The 17,863-nt window shown below is 41.7% G+C and overlaps 1 protein-coding gene across 3 annotated transcripts in view; it reads left to right on the forward strand.

Moving 5' to 3' along the window:
• KAZN (kazrin, periplakin interacting protein) overlaps nt 1-17,863 on the forward strand; it is a 1,203,323-nt gene that overhangs the window by 271,290 nt on the left and 914,170 nt on the right. For all 3 annotated transcript variants that reach the window (XM_030805689.1, XM_030805686.1, XM_030805692.1), the window contains exon 2: nt 11,573-11,730. In XM_030805689.1, coding sequence (XP_030661549.1) covers nt 11,573-11,730 — 158 coding nt within the window. The remainder of the gene's footprint in view (nt 1-11,572; nt 11,731-17,863) is intronic.

The raw sequence follows: 17,863 nt of genomic DNA on the forward strand, positions 1-17,863 counted from the left end.
TGACGCATGCGAGCCACTCAGCACAGTGCTTGATGTTCAGTAAGTGCTTAATAAATAGCAGCTGCCGTTAGAAGTGGGGGTGTTGATGCTGTTACCATCACCTCCCTCTGAGCAAGGCATGGAAAATATTAACCTAAGTAAATAGCAGAGTTCATCAGTACTCTGGAAATCTTGAGAAATAAAAAGCATTTGTCCTAAGTAGTAGAAAGACATCAGCTGTGGGACTCGTATTAAGTAGGGTTTACTCGGTATAGGTAACAGAAACCAAATGAAGCTGGCTTAAGAAGAAGAAGGGAATTTATCACAAGGGGTCAGGGCATGAGACAGCTGGGTCTCATGGTGGATGGAAACCAAGGACAAGAAAGAGGCTCTATCTCTGGTCTGTATTGCCCTCTGGGTCCTTACCACGTCATTCTCTCTCTTCTCTCTCCCCTTCTCTCCCCTCCCCTCCCCTTCCTTCCCTTCTCTTCTCTTGTTGTCTCTCCAGCTGTCTTTCCCACATCCAGACTGCCCACTAGAATGCGGCTGTCCATTCCAGCAGAGTTTCCGTGTTATATGTCCAGCTGATTAGCCTCACTGGGTGCTTTAGCTCCAATTTCCTACCTCTGGACAGTTTGGTGGTGCCCAATCAACTGGAGTGGAGTGAAGAGGGTGCTGTCCTGGGTTGAGCACACACAGGGCTGTGAGAACAGGCAGGGGCTGATTCTCAGTGAGCCACCAATGCTACCTAGGGTGTCCATCCTCGAGAACTGTCCCCTGCAGCAGGGTCACCCTGGTGGTCGTGTCACAACTAGACCTGCTGGAGGCTCGTATGGGAACTAGGCAATGGCCATAAGTAATGACCAGGATGATGATAGCTGGGAGTAACTCTGGGCCAGGCACTGTTCTAACTACTTCAGTTACATTACTTAGGTTAATACTCATTACTGTCAAGTAAATATGGCTTTGTCTCCATGTGACAGAGAGAAAAGTGATACCCAAGAAGATGAAGTCACTTCCCAACAGCTATCAGACACAGCTAATAGCAGATGGAGGCAGGGTTCAAACTCAGGAAATCTGACCCCAAAAGCTCAGGCCCTTAGCCACATCTCTTAAAGAGGCACACTGTCTTCCACAGGCTGTGGCAGGCTGGACCTCCCCCAAGCTTCTTTCTGAACATGGGCTTGGCTTTCTAAAAATGGAGCCACATTGATCCTCCAAGGTGTGGATATGAACCACATGCCCGCCTCACAACTCGCTGTGGCCCCTCCTGGCTTTGCAGTTCATCAGCTCTCAAACCCCACAGGCTCAATCAGAGCCCAATTCAGGCACCACCTGGCTGGGACTTACAGCCACATATGGTGGTTTTGTTCACAATGTGACTCTGGTTCTCTCGCAAATCTATCCGTTTAAAAAGGTGGTAAATTGATTTTGAATCCGTGGTTCTAAGGGTTTGTTTCATTACCTACTTTTAAACCTGTCTGATCTTATAAGTCATGACTCTTTCACTGTGTCAAGGTAAAAAGAAAAAAAAAATAGGTCTGGCTCTGTCCTGATCCCACCAGAAGACAAATCCCAGTGGTAGGGTCAGCAGTGGCATCCTTACATGCCAGAGACCCCTCCAGTGTCTGATTCTAGGAAGATGTTCCAGTATCAACTTAAAAAAAATTGTGGTAAAATGCATGCAGCTTGAAATTTACCATTTTAACTAAAGTGTATAATCCAGTGGCATTTAGTACCTTCACAGTGTTGTATAACCATCACCACTATCTAGTTCCAGAACCTTTTTATCACCACAAAAGGAAACCCTGTACTCATTAAGAGGTTAATCCTGTGTTCTGCTTCTATGGATTTGCCTATTCTGTACATTTTTTTTTTTTGAGACAGAGTCTCACTCTGTTACCCAGGCTAGGGTACAGTGGCACAATCTCAGCTCACTGCAACCTCCACCTCCTCCTGGGTTCAAGCAATTCTCCTGCCTCAGCCTCCTGAGTAGCTGGGATTACAGGTGCCTGCCACCATGCCCAGCTGATTTTTCTGTTTTCAGTAGAGATGGGGTTTTGAGGAGGCTAGTGTTGAACTCCTGAACTTGTGATCCACCCGTCTCAGCCTCCCAAAGTGCTGGGATTACTGGTGTGAGCCACTGCTCCTGGACTTCTGTACAGTTCTTAAAAATGGAATGTGTGGTCTTTTGTGTCTGGTTTTCTCATTTAGCATAATGTTTTCTAGATTCATCCACATTCTAGCATGCAGCAGCACTTCATTCCTATTGTATAGCTGAATAGTATTCCATTGTATGGATATACCACATTTTGTTTGTCCATGTATCAGTAGATGGGAATTTGGGTTGTTTCCACCTTGGGCTGCTATGAATAGTGCTGTTGTGAATACTCATGTGCAAGTGTTTGCTAGAACACTTGTTTTCAATTCTTTTGCCTATATACCTAAGAGTAAATTCCTGCCTCATATGAAAATTCTGTGTTCAACTTACTGAGGAACTGCCAAGCTGTTTTCCACAGTGCATGGACCATTTTACATTCCCACCAGCAACCTGTGAGGGTTCCCATTTCTCCACATCCTTGCCTCCAGTATCAACTTTTGACTTATAGGATGAGTTTTATTATAATAATGGGAAAAATCTGAATTATTTAGGCTTCATTTATTTAATGAGACCATATTAAAGCAAGAACTGGAAACCTGTGAGCATTTTAATGCAAAATACATCATAGAATTTGAGATACACAAAAGCAAAGGTTGTTTAACATGCAGAGATAAATTTGGTCATTAGTTCATATCTATGGACCATATAAATGACAAGATCATAAAATCCATGGAGCTTCTTGTGGCAAGGCTGTGCTCCATGATATGACTCATCTGGTATATTTTTCTATAAAAACGTATAATAGCCCATCTCAGTGACATCTGGACTCATCTGCATAAAATGAGAGTTTAGGGTGATATTATTTCATGTGCTGTATTTCATCAGATCCATAAGACAGAAGCAAAGTATGGTAAGCTGTTATTTCTCTTCTGAATACATTAAGAAATTGTATGTGTACCTTCTATTTTTGCTAATGACACAAAATGTCAAAGCGTGTCATTTTTTCCTCTGCCAACTTATGAGTGTGCCATTCTTATCTGTAACCTAAATAAATACTCATTAATGTACAGTGAAATTGAAATGAGCACTTCATATAATTAAGCCTACTACAGAAATACATGTTTCTTTAAATTTGTAGACCAAAATAACATGAAATAAATTGAACATCATTTCACATTCAAAACAACCAACCAAATAAACTGGTTTTTATGACTCAATTTCCTAAACTCAGGTAGGTAAGAAAGCACATCTATATGGTTCTTCATTTTTGTAATCCATCATACATTTTAAGAACAGCACTATTTAGCTGAAATGTCTATAGGCCAAATGGAAAAGAATGTGCATACCACACAGTTCTAGGATGATGGGGCAGAGGGAGGGGATGAAGTGGAGTGGAGTTGGCTTTTTCCTTCATTTCTTCATTGATTTGTTCTTTGTTTGCCCTTTTGGGCTAATATTTATTTGTTCTAGCACTATTATGTACCAGGTCCTATGCTTAAATCTGGGGATACAATACTATCGGTGACTTCATGGAACTTACAATTTAAAGTGTGTTGCATGAGGGTGATACAATTATCTGTTCTGTTATCTATTGCTGTGTCACAAACCACTCCAAAACTAAGCAATGCAAATCAATACCTTATTATGCTCTCAGCTTTGTGGGCCAGGAATTTGGGTATTGCACAGGGAGGAGCTCAGCTAGGCTCCATAGTGGCTATGGCCTCATCTGGGATGACTTGAATCATTGAGATGGCTGGTGCCATGGCAAGGGCCTCAGTGATGGCGGATGGCTGGATTTCTTGGCCCTTCTCTATATTGCACCTTCTGGGATTGGAATATTCAAGATGGCTTTTTCACTCGTGTATCTGGCACCTGGGCTGGATGGTTAGAAAGCTGAGGATGGCTGGGCATCTCCTTCTCCATGCTTTCTATGAGTGTGGGCTTCCTCCAAGTATGGCGGTCTCAGGTTCCTCAGACTTCTTATATGGCAGCTTCTTCCAGAAGGAGCATTCCAGGAGTCACAGGCAGAAGCTGCAAGGCCTCTTATGACCTAGTCTTAGAAATCCCAGGGCACCACTTCTGCCACTTACTGTGGGACAACCTTGTCACTAAGGCCAGCCAGACTCACGAGCAGGGGATTTTGACCCTATTTCTCAATGGGAGGAGTAGCAAAAAATTTAAGATTATCTTTAATGTACAACAGAGGGAGGCAGACATTCAAGAAATAACCACACCAATAACTATTGCAGTGAAGAAAAAGTACAGGCATCTTTATAGTAATCAGGACTTCCTGATTGCAAATGATAGAAACCTAACTCAGATGGGCTAAAGAAAATAAGGGCATTTACTGATCTACTTAACTGAGAAGACTGTGGCTGAATCCTGTGCTGCAATGATGTCTTCAAGGACCACTTTCCCTGTCTCTCAGCTCCATTTACCTCCACTTACTCAGTTGGTTTTATTCTCAGGAAAGAGTTCCTCAAGTGATGACTACAAAGCCCACTAGCTGCTCCACGGCCCTACCAGTTTACCAATCCCATTCGAAAAAGAGGCTGCACAGCCAAGCAGATTGAATCCCAGGACTGTTTGCCAGAACTATTGAGAAACAGATAGCTAGCCTCTCTTTTTCAGTTGGGATTGGTAAATTGTTATAAATGTGGAGCAGCTGGCGGGCTTTGTAGTCCCCCCCCCCCGGCCCTCCCTGCCCAACTTGAGGAGCCTATCTCTTTCTCAATAGTTCTATCAAATTGTCCTGAGATTAAACCTGTTTGGCTGCATTTGCTTCACATGTCCTGTGCTGAACCAACCACTGTTGGCAAAGAGATGAAATGCTTGGATTGGCCAGGCCTGGACCATGTGCCCACCTCTGGGACTTGGGAGTGGAATCAGCCCTAAATAAACCACACATGGGAAGAATGTTGCTACAAAATGAGAAAACAGCTGCTTTTATTAGAAGAAGAGGGAAATAGATGCTAACCAGACAGAAACATAAAATGTCCATTACACAACCGAACACAGGGCGATCAGCCTTGAAGATTTGGTCTCTACACAGAAACAAGTGGGAAAAGGCATTCCTCTTTGATATCATTACCTCCACATATTCAACTTGCATTGATTATGTTTTCAATGAGTAGGAAGCACTGGACAAGTTGTAACTAGGGGTACACATTGAATAGGCAAATGGGTGGTATAGGGAGGTCACAGGATTTGGGGGCTGGCGAAAAGGTGGTGGTAGCACACACAAGCTTTATTGGGGAATGCTTTGACCGGCTTGCAAGTAGGGAAGTTCTGCACAGCGGGAGACTGTCCAGAGGTGCCGGGGGTCCACACTCAGAAGGAAAGTAGGGCAAGGCAACCCCAGGGAGATGGGGAGTAGAGAGGGAACTTATGTGTCAACGTGATGTCACTCAGTAGCACCTTGAGAGCCTCCAGGACAGGAAGCATTGAAGGGCAGAAGTTTGGGGTCTTTGTGGCTCAGGGTTTAGCGTATCTATGGCTAACAGGTGTTGGGAGCAATTTTGCGGATTATACAAGGCAGGCTCTAAATGGCTACACATCTGCTTATTTGAGCTATGTTTAAAGCAATTAGATGTGGAAAATTTTGAGTTTGTTTCTGGTGGGCTTGTGAGCTAGCAGGGCTGAGCCTGCAAAGAAGAAATAAATAGCCAAGGGGCCAATACACAGAGGCCATCTTTGGCTCATTTAAAAAAATTAAGCTCAATTATAAACAGAACAATTAATTAATATCAGCACATTAAAGATTTGAGGTACAAACTGGAATGATAATCTAATAGTTAACTTTTTTTTACATGCTTATCATGTGCTTTATACAATCTGTCTCTAATTCTCAGAGCAACTCTGTACAGGTGGGAAAACTGAGGGGTAAGTAGGGGCCATGTGATGGCTCTTAAGGATTCAGCTTGGGCACGGTCTAGCTCGTGTCTGCTCATGTTTAATTAGCCAAAGCAAGTCATATGGCAAAACCTAACATCAGTGAAGGCAGGAAGAATGTTTCTCCCACGGGAGGGTCACTAGGGAGGACTCTGTAGGCACTGGTTTAGAGAGGGGCAGTTTTTGAACCAGTAATTCAATCTACCATGGATGGGTTTTTTTTTTTTTTTTTGAAATGGAGTCTCACTCTGTCGCCCAGGCTGGAGTGCAGTGGCGCAATCTCGGCTCACTGCAAGCTCCTCCTCCCGGGTTTGCCCCATTCTCCTGCCTCAGCCTCCAGAGTAGCTGGGACTACAGGCGCCCGCCCCTACGCCTGGCTAAGTTTTTGTATTTTTAGTAGAGATGGGGTTTCACTGTGTTAGCCAGGATGGTCTCAATCTCCTGATCTTGTGATCTGCCCGCCTCGGCCTCCCAAAGTGCTGGCATTTCAGGCGTGAGCCACGGCGCCGGGCCCACGGATGGATTCTTGAGCAATTGCAATACAATGTGGTAAGTTCTCTGATGGAATTTATTCTTTGAGCAGAGAAGGAGGTGCTTAACTCTTTCAATTTGTCTTTTGTGTTTAGAACAAAGCGAAACTTAGGGCGTGTTTCGGTGATTAAGCCTCAATTTTCCGAAACAGGGATGGGACCAGTTCTACTGTGTGTGAGCAATGTATGCAAAAGAAAAAACAAGTTGTAATAAACGTATTTTGAGAACCCCAAATCCACTAGCCTACTTAGAGTGAAAAGCAAGGACAGTGCAGTAACTCCTGTCTTCCAAGAACTGGCATAAGGAGTTTTGTTAATAGTAATGTCTGTGCATGTATAAGCAAAGGACTTGGGAACTGGGGTACTCTCAGAATGATTTGGGAAGAAGGCTTGTTAAGAACAAGTCTGTGTATTGGGAGTTTGGGGAAGGGAAGGCAGGATGGTGGAGGAAAATGAGGCATAACTTGAGCAAAGATTGGTCTTGGCCCATGGGTAGGTTATTTCGATGCCCTTGCCAACTCTTCTCCTCATGGCTCAGCATGTCCTAACCTTCCTGTTTGCAGGTAACATACAGGGGATATACACAGAAGTTTAAAATGTATAGTCACAATGCTAAAAAGTCAGGTGGTATTGTTTTTAACTTTGTATAATGGAACTCAATTTAGATCTGGAGCACCTGTTTCCACTTAGGGTAACTCAGTCACTTCTGGTTTAAAAGTGAGTTTCTTCTGAGTAAATATCAAATAAATTCAAATTGCTTCCCCTACCCTTTCTCTTTCCCTTCTCTTTGGGTTCTCAGGGGGCTTATGTATTATCTTGTCCTGGGATGTATATCTTGTCCATGAATCTCTCTCTGGCCGTTTCTGGACTAGGTTGAGATATCATCAACCCCAGCTGCTCAACACTAAGCAAGACTGGAGGTTGAGCGATGAGAGTGTAGGTGGTAGAGCTATCTCAGATTCTCTCTAACTTAAAATGCCACAGGGTCACCATTTCCACCCCAGTATTAGCTGCCACAGCTGCCCAGGGCAGGGTATGAGGGAACTTCTGTTTTCAGATCCCCAAATCTGTCTGGGTGTTTCTAACCATCTCCAGTGGAGAACGGAATTCAGGCTAAGTGAGAATCAGGCCATATTCTTTCTAGTCCATCCTTCTCTGTTTTAGCCAAGCTCCCCTCTAGCCCAGGAAAGGATTGTGGAGTCTTCCCATGCAACAAGCCACAGCTCTGATGTCATATCTGGTATTCTTCCTACCCTATGGCCTATAGTTGCCACTCTATGCTCAGTCTTCCAAGTTTGATTCTCCATGATTCAAAACCCACCTTTTATTTGTTTATTATTTGTTTAATTTTTTTAGGGATTAATCGAGGATTTACGATATCCATCTTTAACACAGTCTACCTTCAAATAATATACCACTTTATGTATAAGATCGGAAACTTAGGCCGTGCGCAGTGGCTCATGCCTGTAATCCCAGCACTTTTGGAGGCTGAGGCAGGTGGATCACAAGGTCAGGAATTCGAGACCAGCCTGGCCAATATGGTGAAACCCCATCTCTACTAAAAGTACAAAAATTAGCTGGGTGTGGTGGTGAGTGCCTGTAGTCCCAGCTACTCGGGAGGCTGAGGTAGCAGAATCACTTGGACCTAGCAGGCAGAGGTTGCAGTGAGCTGAGATCAAGCCACTGCACTCCAGCCTGGGCAACAGCGAGACTCCATCTCAAAAAAAAAAAAAAAAAAGGGACAATATACTTCCATTGGCACCTGCTTCTTATTCTTTGTGCTGTTATTGTCATATATTTTACTCTATGTATGTTATCAACCCCACAGGATATTATTATTGTTGTTGCTTTAAACCATCAATAATCTTTTAAATGAATTAAAAGATGAGAAAGAAAACATGTTTATGCTACTCAAACATTTCCCTTTGCAAGCATTCTTTTTTCATTTTTGTAAATAGAAGTTTCTACCTAATGTCATTTTCCTTCTGCCTCCAGAAATTTAACATTTCTTTTAGTGCAAATGTGCTGGTGATGAGTTCTCTCAGCTTTTGTTTATCTAAAAGAGTCACCTTCATTTTTGAAAGATATTGTTGGTTATAGAACTGTACATTGGCAATTTTGGTTGGCAAGTTTTTTGCTTTCAATACTTTCAAAATGTCAATTTTTTTTATCTCCTGGTTTGCATAGATTCCGATGAGAAGGCTGACATCGTTTTTTGGTCTCTAAATGTAACATGCCTTTTTTCTTTGATCATGTGTCTGGGCAGGATAAAACTCTACATGACTAGGCAAGAAAAACTTAAAGGAGAGAACAGTTACAGGGGAGCTGGTTGATTTTAAGATTTTCTCATTTTCACTGTGTGTGGACTACAGGCACACGCCACCACTCCTGGCTAATTTTTGTATTTTCACTGTGTGTGTGTGTGTGTGTGTGTGTGTGTGTGTTTTAGTAATTTGATTATAATATGCCTTGTTGCAGCCTTCTCTGTGTTCATCCTGCTTAGAGTTTATTGAGATTCTTATAGGTTTATAGTTTTTATCAAATATGGAAAAAAATTGTTATTTTTGATAGGGTTTGGCTGTGTCCCCACACAAATATCATCTTGAATTGTAGTTTCCATAATCTCCACGTGTCATAGGAGGGACTCTGTGAGAGGTAATTTAATCGTGGGGGCGGTTACTTCCATGCTGTTCTTATGATAATGAGCGAGTCTCAGGAGATCTGATGGTTTTATAAGCATCTGGCATTTCCCCTGCTGGCACTCATTCTCTCTCCTGCCACCCTGTGAAGACCTCTGCCATGATTGTAAGTTTCCTGAGGCCTCCCCAGCTATGCGGAACTATGCGTCAATGAAACCTCTTTCCTTTATAAATTACCTAGTCTGTCCGATATTTCTTCATGGCAGCATGAGAACAGACTAATACAATTTTAGTTCTTCAACTACTGTTTCTGTTTCCCTGTCCTCCCCACCTCTGCCAACGAGACTCCAATTAGATATACGTCAGCTTTGTGGCCTTACATTGTCACTAATTTATTTTGGATAGTTTTATTGCTATGATTTCAGGTTCACTGATCTTTTCTTCTGCATTGTCTAATCTGCTATTAATCTCATCCAATGAGAATTCCATTTCAGATACTGCATTTTTCATCCCTAGAGGTTCCATTTGGTTCTGATTTAAATATTCTACTTTTCTCTTTATTATATTCATGTTTTGTTTTACAACCTTGAACAAGCAAAGCATATTTTTAGTAGCTGTCTGAATAGCCATGTTTGCTAATACTATCACTTCTGTTATTTCTGGGTTTGTTTCTGTATACTGATTTTTCTCCAAGCTATTAGTCACATTTTCTTGCTTTTTTGTATGTCTGGAAATTTTTTTATGGAAACCTAAGCATTATGAATTTTACATTTTGGGGTACTATATTTTGTTACACTTCTATAAAAATGCTAATTTTTTTGGCAGGTATTTTAGTTACTTGCAGATCAGTTCAACTCTTTCAAGGCTTACTTTTAAGCTCTTTTTGGATGGGCCTGGAATAGCCTTTATTCTAGGAATCATTTTGCTTAATTTCTACACCCTGGCCCCTTCTGGAGTCTCTAATGAATGTGTCCTATATTCCACCCAAATTCCTCCTCTTTGGCTGGTGAGCATGTCAACAGTTTATGGACACGTAATCTCTTGAAATTATTTGGCCTGCAGCTCTCCTGTAGCTGTTCTCTCCTGCAAGTTTTTCTTGCCTGGTCGTGTAGAGTTTTATCCTGCCCAGACACAGGATTGATATTCAGCCAACAACTCAAAGGCAACCCCTTTGCAGATCTTTGGAGATCTAGGTGTAGCCCTCCTGCTCTTTTAGAATGTTGTCCTGGAAATCCTAGCTAACTTAGTCTTCCTGATCTCCAGCTCCTTAATTCAGTGGCATTGTGGGGATCTCTCTGGATTTCTCTTTTCTATGCTGGAGTCTGGAAATTCTCTCCTTGCAGAATGCATGGAGATGTTAGAACTCAACTTGCTTTTTCATATTTTCTCAAGGATCACAATCCCGTGCTGTTCAATGTCTAAAAATAGTTGATTCTAACATAGTGTTCAGTTTTATAGTTATTTACAGCAAGAGGATAATCTGGACCCTCACGGCCAAAGCCAGAAGTCTTCAAAGTCCCTCTATTGTATACTGGCTCCTTGATAATTACATTTTTCTTTTCATAATTGTGGTAAATGCAGTGGCTTTATGGAGAATGCCTAGAATTTACTTATTTGGGGTTTGAAAGAATAGATTTACCCGAAAATGATAGAAATTCCATAAAGAAATATTAATTCACAGAGATGTAAGGAATTAATTCAACAATATTTATTAAGCACCTTCCATTTGCTAGGTGCTGTTCTAGTTTTGGGGGATATGACACTAAGCAAAGAGATTAAAAGAAGCCTCTCTGCTGTGACCAAGTCCATTGTAGAGAAAATAGAGAAAGAGGGAGCAAGCATAATAAGTAAAATCTTAAAATCTATAACACATCAGATGGTAAGTGCTATGGGAATTATAGAGAAATAATAATCCTTTCAGCCCACATGTGGCACTGATTGGAAAACATGGCCACTGTCCCTTCATAAACTTTAATGACAGAGGCCATCTGCTTAGAGGTACAATAGCCAACTGTATTACCATAAATGTAAATCTAGTCTCGGGCTGTCCCCTCATGCCCTGTTAATTTCTGCAGTTTATAAACACTTACCACAAAGTCATATTCATGTATCTATTTACCACCTTGATTTTTTTTTTTTAAGTTTCCCCAACAGGACTAGATACTCCATGAGGGTAGGTACCATGTCAGCTTTGCTCACAAGTGTAGCCCCAAGCACTCTATATAGGCTTGGCATTTGAATGGTGTTCAATAAGTGTTTGTTAGTTACTGAACATGTTTGTTAATGCAATTTATAGATGTGTCAGCTTCTTGATACCTGCCTGGCTTAGACCTTGTATGTACACCCTTACTTTTCCCTTCAAAATGGCTAGTCAATTTCTCTTTGAAAGTTACCAATTGTGACTCTACTTTTCCTTCTTTTTCTTTCCACAGCTGTGCAATCATTGCACACCCTCAATGACCAGATTTCCCATTTTATTGTCACCAAGTCGAAGGCACTGGAGGAGGACACAGACCCTTTTCTACCCACTGAGAAGGAGACTCTGAAGAGTTCCATGATGTTGATGAGGCACCTCTTAATGGATGCTCAGGTACAAAGATCAATACAGAAATTCTCTATGGAGAAGGTGGAATCTTTTTTTTCTTTTTGGCATAAGCTGTCCAAAAATGTTCAACTACCACACCTATTGAAACCCGTTTTTCTGAGATAACAGATTGGATATGTTGAGTATTGGATTTCTGATTAGATCTTATTTGGGATTTAGTATTAAAATGGCTTTTTAAAAAGTCAAAGTAATACAGCTTAAGAACAGTATATTTATTGTCTCTGAGAATTTAACAGATCTCCCATTAGCCTTGGAAAAGTGAAAATCCATTTACATACAAACTTGGCAGGCATCATAGCTGGCAAAGGCTTTGGAGTAGAGCAAATACTTGTCCTAAACAGCATTACTAAGTAACTAATGAATATTTTGGTGCATTTGCTGTCCCCCTCACCCATAGTAAGTACATCAGCACTGGTTTTGCTAGCACTGAATTTATTGCGGAAGGTATTTAGCTCATTGTACGCTATTGTTGAGATGTTATTCAAAGTGTCTCCTTGTGTACTATTTTATCGAAATATTTAAAAGTTATCTACTCCTTCTGGCTTTGTTGGTGGGTCTCTTCAGACATGTTGATAGACAAACACCAGGTGTTTTAAGAGAATTGATAGTTTTCTGTGTTAGGGAAGCCAAACTGAACTAGATCTAATTGTCATTCCTACCTCTTCAGTGTCGGGAAATGTTTCAGGAAACGTTCTGTGGGTTCGATGATTTTCATGTTGATTTGCCCTGGGGCTTTCTTCCTGAGATTGTTTTCTGTTCAGCATTGGTGAGGTCAGAATGGTTGGTGGTTTCTTGCATTCCGCTCTGTAGCAGATATTTTGAACTGTGGTTTCTTTGCTTTTGTTTCTACCCTGGTAGTGGTTTATGTTTTATTTTTAAAATCAATCCCAAAGCCCGGGTCTTGCACCAATAAGGCTTTAACTGGCTGTGCCTTTGTGCCTGTCTCACCTGTCAATGCCTGAAGTCGCCCCATGGGATTTTTGAGGCCGTCTGTTGAGATGGCCTGAATTATGCAAAGCCTTTCATTCATATTCACGGTTCTCCTGCTCTCCTTCATTATAAACAGCCCATTCAGCTTCTCCTCTCTCCCCCAGCCTGTCTGGTGGAAAAAGGAAGGATTCTGAAGCTATGACAGCCAATTTTGAAACTCAGAAAAAAGGGAAATTTGGAACAATTTACTGAATAAAAGAGAGCAAATTGTTCTTGAAAGGATTAGCTTTCCTCCAAAAGCCTGGTCCCAATCCTGTAGCCAGCACCTCAGCCAAGGGAACTGCCTAACTGAATCCCAAAAGGCATTGTGTGTAAACTCCAGTTTGCAAAACCGAAGGTCCTAAAAAAATGTGCATATTTTTCTTCTCCTTCACATCTGAGCTTACTAGTGCCTAGAACTGGATTTCAAAAATGTTTCGTATTCCGGAAATGTTTGCTCCCACGAAATGCCTAATTAATTAGAGAGCCTTCATCCTTCGTGGTGTTGACAATGAATTTTCCCTTTTTTATTTAAGGAGATTAAAATATCCCCTATCATGTGGTCATCGTGTAGGAATATTTTCTTATCATATTCTCTCCTGATCCCAAATCGATGATTGCTAGAAGGTTCTCCTTTAAATGGCCAGATAAAATGGAGCAGGATATGGTGGATATTCTCGTAAGCCATACGCTGAAAAGGAAGATGGGTTACATCTTCTTCCTCTTTCCTGAAGGTGGGTGTCTACTGGGTCAGGTAGAAACGTCATGTGGAAACCCCATTGTTTCTTTTGCCTCCTAACATTCCAAGATTCCTTGCGTGTGTCTTTTAAACTAACAAAGGATGAAGTGGGTTGTGATGAGTTTAGTATACCACTCTGATTGGTTTTCTTCCAAAACCACTAACTTTTTGAAACAGTGTTTTGGTTATGATCCTCCGTTCCTTGCTGAAGTCAATTGGGATCATGTCACCTTCTACCCCCAGTCCTCCATCCTACTACTGTCTCAGATGAGTGTTGCCAAGCTTATAAAATGCCAAGGAATCCCAAAGTTTTGGGGATGGCCAGGGATGATACATGATTTTGAGTTTTGAAGTAGACACCTAAAAATATGTCATTTTTTAAAGAAGACTCTTTATTGGGCATTTTGGGGGCTAACTCACTTATTTTCCATTCATGTTTTAACACTGCTTCGTCCCTCAATTCCAAAGACAAATGAATGTACTCATTTTCATACCCTAAGTTCATCAACAGTGGGAGGCTGATAGAATGTAGCTATAACTTATCTGAACATCCTTTCGTTCAGTCTGCATTTTAGGATATTAATAGGCATCTCTTAGGTTTGTGTGTTGCAGGATGTAAGCCTTTCAAGGGTAGTAACCACATCCTTGAACTTGGTTGGTATAATAGCCCTCTCAGTTCCATACCCACAGGGCCCTTAATAGTATTAGATGGTGATGAAACACTCTGACATCAGCTTACAAGTCGAATGAAGTCAGGCAAAAAGTGTTCCACAGAACCCGGAGGCTGCTTGAGAGTGACTGCTTAAAAGGCATAATCGACTCAAGTCACATCTGTCTTGGAAGCAATAAATCCTGCTTAGGAGAATGTCAAAGGCAAAAGCATTGCTGGTCTATGAAATTCCACCTCTGAGGATTATAAAACAATGTGCACAGAGCAAACACATCTCCCAAGTATAATGGGGAAGCCAGAGATGATTGGCAGGCCTGACAATCCATCCTGGAAAATGGAATCGCGAAGGGAGCACCTCACATGGACAGCCCAGAAAGCCTGCAATTAGGTATTCCTCCCCTAAACCTTTTGAGCATGGAGGTGTCTGAAGAGGCATAGCACCTCTATTTGCATTCCATTTCCTTTTTAGTTTGCAGGCCCCCAAATTCAATGGAGTTTGCCATTCAGATCGCATTTGAAACCTGATCTTGTGGCTTTGATTCCTGAGAGCTCTGTCTAAACCCAAAACGCCGACTCAGCCTCCTAAGTGATTAGATTCATAACACCGAAGAAGCAATTCTTTCTGGTAGAGATTAATTCTTTTACTCATACTATGTGACTCCGCGTGCTAAGAGGGGTTGATTACAGCAAATTAAATCTCTCATTGGCAGTTCTCTCCCTTTACCCCCCAAAGACCTAATATCATTATTTATTAAGGGGAGACAAATGCTTGGAAAAATACTAAGATCGCTTTGTTGGCAGGAGGGTCCTCTTGAAGGCTGAGCGCTAAAGGGTAGAGAACTTTCTGTGCGCCTAGAGCTTTCCTTCTGCAGGCCATGGAACAAAGGGTGGCTGAGGGAGAGCCTGTGCTCTGCTGACCCAAGGGGGCTGCCTGGGTCTAGACAGGAAGTGGGTAGCTTCTTTGCCTAAAACTTGGCCTGTGCTGGGACTAAAAGGAAGAGCTTGTTTTAAGGGAGGCTGAATCATTGGTATACCCTTCTCAGAGGTCCATCTCTAGGAATGAAAGTAAACCCTTCAAAATAAAAATAAACCACGCAACTGTCATGTCTAAACAAATCTCGAACAAAGTCCATCGTTAGGTGGAAAAGACCTGAAATTTGCTTTACTTTTCAAACTCTCCTTTTTTCCTTCTGCCCTTGTCTCCTCTTCCCTTTTCTTTTTGCTTTTCTTTGTCTTCTCTCTTGGCCCTTTTTCTCCCCACCCCACCCAGCCTCTCTCCTCCTCCCCTCCTATTTTCTCCTTCTCTCAAATCTATTCCCCTCCTCCCTCCCTCGCCTTCTCTTCTTTTGGTTGGCAAAATCTTAGCTGAGATGTGGAATTACATTCTGCGTTTTTCACTTCCTTCTCTTCCTTCCCTTTCCTGTTCTTTCCTTGTCTGTCTTTCTTTCTGTTATTTGTGTTCGGGGAACTGGAAAGCATATTTGCCAAAAGCCTATATTCCCCCTTGCCAAGCAAGAGCGGAAGCAGCAGCAGGAGGGAAACCTGGCATTCAGGAGGCAGATCGGGAGCCCTGCCAGGATCAGACACTGCATAGGATTTGGGTGGCTTCGTTTTCTTTTCTCTTTTTGAAAGAGCTGTCTAGCAAACTCTTCTAGATGATTATGCTTTCCAATTGGTTTCTGGCAAAACTGGGCCGATTGAACATGATCGGCTATTTTAGCTGTCTGGACACTCCCTGGCCTCAGATGGGGAAGTGCAGTGTGGACAAGAGGAACCCTTGGCTCAGGTTCCTGGCAGACAGGGTTAGCACCCCAAAGTCAACATCATCTTGCATTGGGAAGGATGCCTTGGGAACCGGGCAGTTCACACCTATTACAGAAGTGCATTTTAATTTGATTATCCTGTTAGTAGCACTTTCCATCCCTCTAGATTCTTTCTGAGGTTGATACTGCGGTCAAGGTAGGTAGGCCTCATGGCTCTCACTGGTGCAATTATCTGGAGCTTTCTAGCTGCTGCCGGCTTTAGGGTTATGCCCATGAATGTGACCTTGTTAGCCCTAGAGAATGCCTTGCCCTCACTTTGTACAAACTGAGACATCAGAAGGATCCTGGGCTTAAGAAGGTCACAGATGCTGGCTGCGGCTATGAATGGTACATCAATTCAGCTAGTCATTACAACAGATGCATGGTTAATTTGTTCAACAGATACTTCCTGAGCTTATACCAACAACCTGAAAGTCACAGTGGTACACATTGCAGAGTGATGTGAAAAATAAAGGGAGTGAAAGATTATTGAGTACTTACTAGATGTTGTGTGGGTTTTCCTTATCCTCTGGGATGTAACACCATGATGGAGAAAGAATTAGAACTCTCTCCCTAGGTTCTCTTCCTTAGCAAGCAGGGAAGAAACTCTGACATTAGAACCAGGGAAAACAGGCAAAGCTTTCATCCCAAGAAAATTACCCTGGGATATCTTGAAGTCTGCTCATCCCATCAGCTTTCCACCTTGTAAAAGTCAGAGGAGAAAGAAATACTTAAATGGATGCTGAAGAATTTAGTTCCCTTCACTAAAAAGCTACAATGATAAGCTGATTATTCAAAGGAGTCTTAGCACATCCCCTCAAATAATCCATGTGCTCCATTACTCGTCGTTTCCCTGCGAGTTTGCAAAAGCAATGCTTATTTTCCATTCTTAGTTGCAAAACTATCAAATCAGCAAGTCCAAAAGCTTGTAGTTTTTTACATAACTCTTACAAGCCCTCTTTCCATTCTGCCACAATAGTTTTGATTTTAAAAAGGTGTGTTTTGTTTTTTTTTAGATAAATAAACTTTAAGCCACAGGCATTGCCAGGCTTAGATGCAATCCCTTCAGTTACAGAACTTCTGTACTCACCCTTCCTGTTTAGAAGAAATGGAGGATAAGGCATAAAATTGTAATACTCTTGTTCTGTTAAGTTTGTGTCTAGGGTTTTTTAAGTTGATAGAGAAAATTAGACCCTCCTGAGACCTCTGTCATCTTTGTAAAATCCATAAAGCAAAATGTTCAGAGAATGCAAAGTTGTTTCGGTGTTTGGTGCGCCAAGACACAGGTCAAGTTGGAAATGAGACTCAGAAAAAAGATTGACTTCCATTCATTGTATTCTGAAGGAAAGGTGCACATCTTACTTGGGGTGAGTGATGCTTGGATAGAATAGTGTCTATCAAACTGGTACAACTTCCATAGATCTATATAGTGCCAAAGGACAATTTGGGAATTTATTGGTGCAAAACTTAAATTACTTTTGTACCAACCGAATATTTTGTACATCATAGAGCTTTTATGTTACATTTTTTGATACTGAGTCGTTAGTTTAATAACATTTAAAATGATAATAAAATAGAACTCATGCTGGTGTAATAAGTGATGGTTCCTGTTACAGCGAGCAGGATATGAAATAGTAACAAAATCATGTAAGGAAGGTTGGGGTGAGGATTCGGTTAGGATTCTTTGGTTGTCAGCAACAGAGACCAGCTTTAATAAACATTAACGGGGATACAGTTAATAGAAACCCATGGGTAGCTCATAGGAAAAGATAAAGAATTACATCTCAGTAAAGATAGGAGAGAGGGTAGCTATGGAGATTTAGGTGTCAAAAACTTAAAAGCAGTTGTTTCAGGGTGCTGTGGTTGGGACAACTTGGCTCCAACCATTTTCTTTCTCTGTGTCACTTTGATCAAGATTCAAATTCTTGGAAAAATCTG

Source organism: Nomascus leucogenys, chromosome 24 (assembly GCF_006542625.1).
Source record: "Nomascus leucogenys isolate Asia chromosome 24, Asia_NLE_v1, whole genome shotgun sequence".
Lineage (NCBI taxonomy): Eukaryota > Metazoa > Chordata > Mammalia > Primates > Hylobatidae > Nomascus > Nomascus leucogenys.